The 6,000-nt window shown below is 37.0% G+C and overlaps 1 protein-coding gene across 1 annotated transcript in view; it reads left to right on the top strand.

The window, feature by feature from the left end:
* Positions 1-248: 248 nt before the first annotated feature.
* Positions 249-6,000, top strand: part of LOC143640918 (thyroid receptor-interacting protein 11-like) — a gene marked incomplete at its 3' end in the record, with an annotated part of 43,882 nt that continues 38,130 nt past the window's right edge. Inside the window, exon 1 of the mRNA XM_077108438.1 lies at positions 249-959. Within this exon, the coding sequence (XP_076964553.1) occupies positions 249-959 (711 nt within the window). The remainder of the gene's footprint in view (positions 960-6,000) is intronic.

The raw sequence follows: 6,000 nt of genomic DNA, 5'->3' as shown, positions 1-6,000 counted from the left end.
GCCCTGCAGGGGGTGAGTGTGCTACTGGCTGCCAGCCCCCGGTCAAAGCCCAGGACTGGCTTCTGAGTTTAGAGGCAGGGAGGGATGGTTGGTATTGGTGGAGCCCCAGGAACCTCGCGCTGTGAGGAATTCTGAGCGCTTGGGTCATAATTGACCCTAGCAACGCTGGAGGACGTTCGGGGCAGAGAAGTGGACGGTGATGGACGCGGTGTTTGGAGCTGGTCCGATGGATCACTGAAGTGGCGGCGATGTCATCCTGGTTTGGAGGCCTGGTCTCAGGCTTGGGCCACTTCTTGGGTCAGGTGGGGAGCAGCTTGGCTTCCCTCACTGGCCATATCTCCAGCTTCACCAGGGAAATACTTCTGGATGACTTAGGAGACCCAGAAGCAGCATTACATCATTGCTGGGAAGAGGAAATGAAAACTACTGATTCCACACTAAGATGTGAGAATGAAAGACTGAAAAAGTATTGTACTGATCTGGAAGAAAAGCATGAAGCATCAGAGCTGCAAATAAACCATCAGTCTGTAAGTTACCAATATCAACTGCAACAGAAAGAGGTAGAGATCAGCCGCCATCTTAAAGCAAGACAGATTGTACTGCAAAATCAAGTGTTTCAACTACAGGCAGCTGCTCAATGGGTACCTTCAGGAGCTGGTGGCGTACCAACAACAACTGCTCTGGCTCCACTCGGTTCCGGGATCAGTAGTCATTTTTCCGCCTTCCGTGATGATGACATGGATTTTAGTGACATAATTTTATCACGACAAGAAACAAGCAGATTGTCAATTAAAGTTGCAAGATATGAACCTGAAGTTGGTCACTCGAGGCAGATTGCTGAGGCTCAGGGAAAATATCATTCTGACACAAGTGAAATCTGCAAAGTACAAAATGCTATCAAGACTCTTCAACCAAACCAAAGTCCAGACATAGATGATCATCAGCATGAAATGTCAGTTTTGGAGCAGAGTTCTACTGTGGCAGAAAAGGGAAAAATCCTTCCTCCGAGTTCAGCAGTGGAAGAAGTGTTCAGGCTAAAACAAGCCCTGGCTGATGCTGAGAAGGAAATCATGAGACTAAATGGCTTAAACCAGGATAACCGTCTTGCTGAAGACAATCTGAAACTTAAAATGCATGTTGAAGCTTTAGAAAAAGAGAAGTCATCATTGAGTCAAGAAAAAGAGGAACTTCAGATGTCACTGTCAAAATTGAGCTGTGACCATCAAGTCATGAAAAACAGAGCTTCAACAGACATGAATTTGAATGTACGATTACTAGACTTACAAGTTCACTTGAAGGCAAAGGAGGAAGAACTGAATGAGACTATCAATGAAAAGAAAATGCTGATAGCTGAGTTAGAAGAACTGGATCATCCGAATCAGGAAGCTACAAAGCACATGATTTTGATAAAAGATGAGCTATCCAAACAACAAAATGAAGGAGACCTTGTCATCAAGAAGTTGGAACAAGAACTAGATGATGAAAAAAAGAGAGTTCATCAACTTGAGGATGATCAAATGAACATATCCCAAGAGTTGCATGTGCAGAAGGAGAAGTTGACTGGGAATGCACAGAGCCTCAGTGATTTGCATTTAACCAAGCAGAAGCTTGAAGGTAAAGTAGAAGATTTAGTAGATCAGCTAAATCAGTCACAAAAAAATAGTTTAAACATCCAGCAGGAAAACCTTGGGCTTAAGGATCCCATTAGACAAATTGAAGATGAGCTGTCTGGATTGAAGAGTAAGTACCGAAGTTCTCTGAATGAAGACTCTAACAGTCATTGTAAGGATGACATGCTTAAAGAACGGGAAGCAGAAATTGGCAACTTAAGGCAAAATCTTTCTGAAGTAGAACAGCTCAATGAAAATTTAAAGAAAGTTGCTATTGATCTCAAAACAGAAAATGAAATGTTGATTTTAGCACGTGAAGATGTAAGGCGTAAGTTGGAAGAATCTATTGCTGCTAACAATCAAATCTCTCAAGAAAAAGACACTATCATGGAGACTCTAAAAAGAGACAAAGAAGAGATAGAAGCCAAACTTCACCAGGCAGAAAAAAGACTGTTGGAAGAAGCAAATAATCACAGGCAGACTATTCAGGAACTCTCCAATGCACATCATTTGAATACCTCTGCCTTACAGCTGAAACACGAGTGTGTAGTGCAACTCAATCAAGAGAAGGACTTTGAAATAGCAGGACTCAAAAAGAATATTGAGCAAATGACTGCTGATGAAAAAGAAATGGAGGAAATTTTGGCATCTTATATAGAAGACGAGGAGCAATTGAAACAAGTCCTAAATGAGAAAGAAGTTTTTATTGAAAAACTCGAAGAAAAAAATTCAGAACTACAAAAGGATTTAGATAAGTGTTCTCAGGCCTTAAGAGAAAATGAAACTTTAAGGCAAGTCATTGAAAGAAAGGACAGAAATCTTACCTACATGAAAGCAGAAAACAACTATCTGCAATTCGAACTGGAAACACTTAGGGAACAGCAAAATCAAGCTGTACCAGTGGCTGAGCCTAAAGCTCTTGATGCTATCACAGAACTAGAATTGGAGGTATCTCAACTGAATATAGTCAAAAATCATCTGGAAGATGAAATTGAAGACCATCTGAATATAATTGAAAATCAAAACCAGCGTAAAATGCAACTACTTCAGTCTTTACAGGAGCAGAAGGAGGAAATGGATGAATTGAAGTACCAATATGAGCAGATGAATGCTGCGCATAGCCAGTTACTTTTAGACAAAGAGGAGGAGATTAAGAACTTGCAGACAACTATTGAAAAAATAAAAGCCCAGTTGCCTGGAGAAAGAGGAGATGCTCAAACATTGAATTCTGATATTTTTCAAGAGACCAAAGTAAAAATCCTAAGAACAAAAGAGGTTCAACACTTACAGGACCAAGAATTACGCCTAAACCGGGAGCTAGAAAGGCTACGCAGCCAGCTCTTGGAATCAGAAGAGTCTTACGCCCAGGAAATATTGGCTGCGGAAGACAAAGAGATTCAACTGAGACAGAAAGTCACACTCTTGGAGGAGAAGCTAGCTACATCTTCTAAGGCAAGTCATCAAGCCAGGGTGCAGATAGAGTCCCTGCAGGAACAGTTGAGTCTGGTCTCTCAACAGAGGGATGAGAATGCACTGCAGCTTTCGCTCTGCCAGGAACGAGTAAGGCAGTGTGCCCTGTCATCAAGTAACCTAGAGCACTCCCAAGAAGAAGAGAAAGCTATGCATTCTGCTGAACTAGCCAAAGAAAAACAGTTGGTAGCTGAATGGAAGAACAAGGCCAAAAAGCTAGAAGGAGAAGTATCATCATTGCAGGAACGTTTGCATGAAGCAAATGCTATGTTGGATTCTGCTTCCAAACTGAGAGAAGACTTAGATCTCAAGGAAGAAGAGATGGAAGAACTGAAAAAACAAAACGAGCTCCGAAAAGAAATGTTGGACCATGCACAACAGAAATTGTCCACTTTGGTCAACAGCACAGAAGGAAAACTAGACAAGGTCCTCATGAGAAACCTTTTGATCGGTCATTTCAAGGCACCAAAAGGCAAACGTCTTGAAGTATTGCAGTTGATGGGGAGCATTCTGGACATTCCAAAGGACAAAATGGAGCAGTTGTTGCATAAAGATCATGGTGGTGTCAGTAAGAGAAAGCAAAAAAGCGGGTGTATGTAAGTGTATAGGTACTAGGCATTTTATTTTATTTTTTGAGTTCTTGTTGTTGTGATTTTTTGCCATAGTACTTTTTTAAAAATTTGTTTTGTTTTTTGTAGCACTTTTTGTTTATAGAATTTTGTTCCAATGTAGCAGTTAATCATCACCAGTCATCAATTCTGATGTAATTTTGTGAGCAACTGTACAGAGCAGCATTCTTGAACCATTAGTTCCAACCTCTTTTTTTAAAAAAAGAATAATATTTCTTAAATTTAATGGCATTAAGATAAAAATGATACATGTAATTACAGGAAACAAGAACAATCCAACCCATAAGAAGGAGGTCTCAGATTTAGAGTACATGAAAACCAAATATAATGTTGCAAAAAGTTGAGAATATTTATTTTATCCAAGATAACATTGTACAACTGCCAAGGGAAAATTCCAACGGGGAGGACCTAAACATGAAGCTTAGTGGATAAATTCTAAGATGCTTTGAATCCCAATTCTATGACCCCTATCCATTTTGCTTATTTCCACTTCTACAGAAAAGTCACTTCACATTAATCCAGTTTTCCAGATGTTAAATATGTCCAGAAGGAAGAGTATTTTTATGAGTCAACCCCAAAGTGGGATCACATGATCCATTGCCAATGCAAAAGTTAATTAGTAAGAATGCATCATTAAATATCTGGACTGTTTATCTACATACTATTGGGGGCTCTACAATAATTCTTATAAACACATTTTATACAACAGTAGATCAAAACAAGTTGGGGAGAGAAAGAAGCTAACAACAGTTTTTGAAAGATGAAAAGCTTAAAATAGTAGTAGTTACAAACTTTTGATAAATTAAGGTAAAAGATGAATCAAAAGTTTCTATCTTAAGTAGGTGAAATCAGAGAAGAGAAAAAGCAGATTGCATAGCACATACTTCTCTGACACCTGTCGTCTCTAAAACCACTCAGAACATTTTTATTAAAATTAATTTAAATTAAATTTAATATATTTTAAAATATAAATTATATTATCATTTAATATAAATTAATCGAATTTAAATTTACTTTATTAATTAGTATTGTTTAAATTTCTTTTATTAATACTATTGTTTGATTTACATTTATTTTATTAACTGATATTGTTGATTAACTTGAATTATAGTATGATTTATATTTAAAAATTCATTAAATTTCATTTAAATTAATACAATTTAACAAAGTAAATTTAAATAATATAATATAGATTGAATTATTTAATATTTACTCTATAATTTAATATACATGTCAACAAAGTTAATTTTAATAAAAATGCTCTTAGTTGTTTTAGAAATTACAGGTGGCAGTGAAGTATTAGCTATATTATCTTCTTTTTTCTCCTCTTTGATTTTACCTAACTTAAGATAGAAACTTTTGGTTTATCTTTTGTTTCACTTTACAAAAATAAAAAAAAGGAAGACAAAACACCCAGTAGCTACCCATATCAGCTTTTCCTTTCTTATTTCTAAATTTCACCTTAACATTTACATTATTTTACCAAAATTAAGATGCCATCAGTTGTTAGGCATGAACAAAATCACTGACACAACAACTGGAAGATGCATCCCAAAGTCAGATTGGCTAAGTATTCAAAACATATAAATATCTGAGAACTGATGACCTCTGAGAGTAAAGTTTCCAACCTATGGAAAGTTTCCAAATGCTATGGAAAATGATGACATTTCTTTTTAAGTTGAGAACCTTCTAAGTACCAAGGTACGTTCTCAGAAATTGTAGGTAACTCAAGTCTTGAAATTTCTTATTTTTCCTGTACTATAGAAAAAGGGACTCACAATTCCTTGAGCTCTGCTAGCATTTTAGTGACAGGAAAAACTTCAATGATGCATAGTTTTTTGTTTGCATTCAATGTCTACCGATCTTACATACTTTGGGAAGGGTCACAAGCCACAGACCTTATGCCTTCTGCTCTATTTCGAAGCTTCCAGCATCAGTTGCAACAATTCTAGGAAACACTGGGAATACTCTATGGTACAAAATGCACAATTAATTTTTTTTGAAACCATCCCTAAGACATGAGTCATTAGGTGACTTTCTTGTTCTAAGTATATTTACTGAATTATTATTAAATGATAACATGTTAAGCCAAAATGAAAAATGAAAGCACATGCTTCACATCAGAGCAAGGAAGAAGGAAGAAGGTCTGATGTGTGGTAAAATGCATGAACATGCAAATATTATCCAGCCTTCTGAAGTCTAATTTTCTCCCTTTATAATTTATTTTTTGGAGGTTACATTCTTGCATGATATGCCTGGAACAACTTTTGGGGGGATAAAATCAGAAATTC

The sequence above is a fragment of the Callospermophilus lateralis genome, unplaced genomic scaffold (genome assembly GCF_048772815.1).
Source record: "Callospermophilus lateralis isolate mCalLat2 unplaced genomic scaffold, mCalLat2.hap1 Scaffold_7405, whole genome shotgun sequence".
Taxonomy (NCBI): domain Eukaryota; kingdom Metazoa; phylum Chordata; class Mammalia; order Rodentia; family Sciuridae; genus Callospermophilus; species Callospermophilus lateralis.
This window is presented reverse-complemented; position numbering and strand designations above follow the sequence as displayed.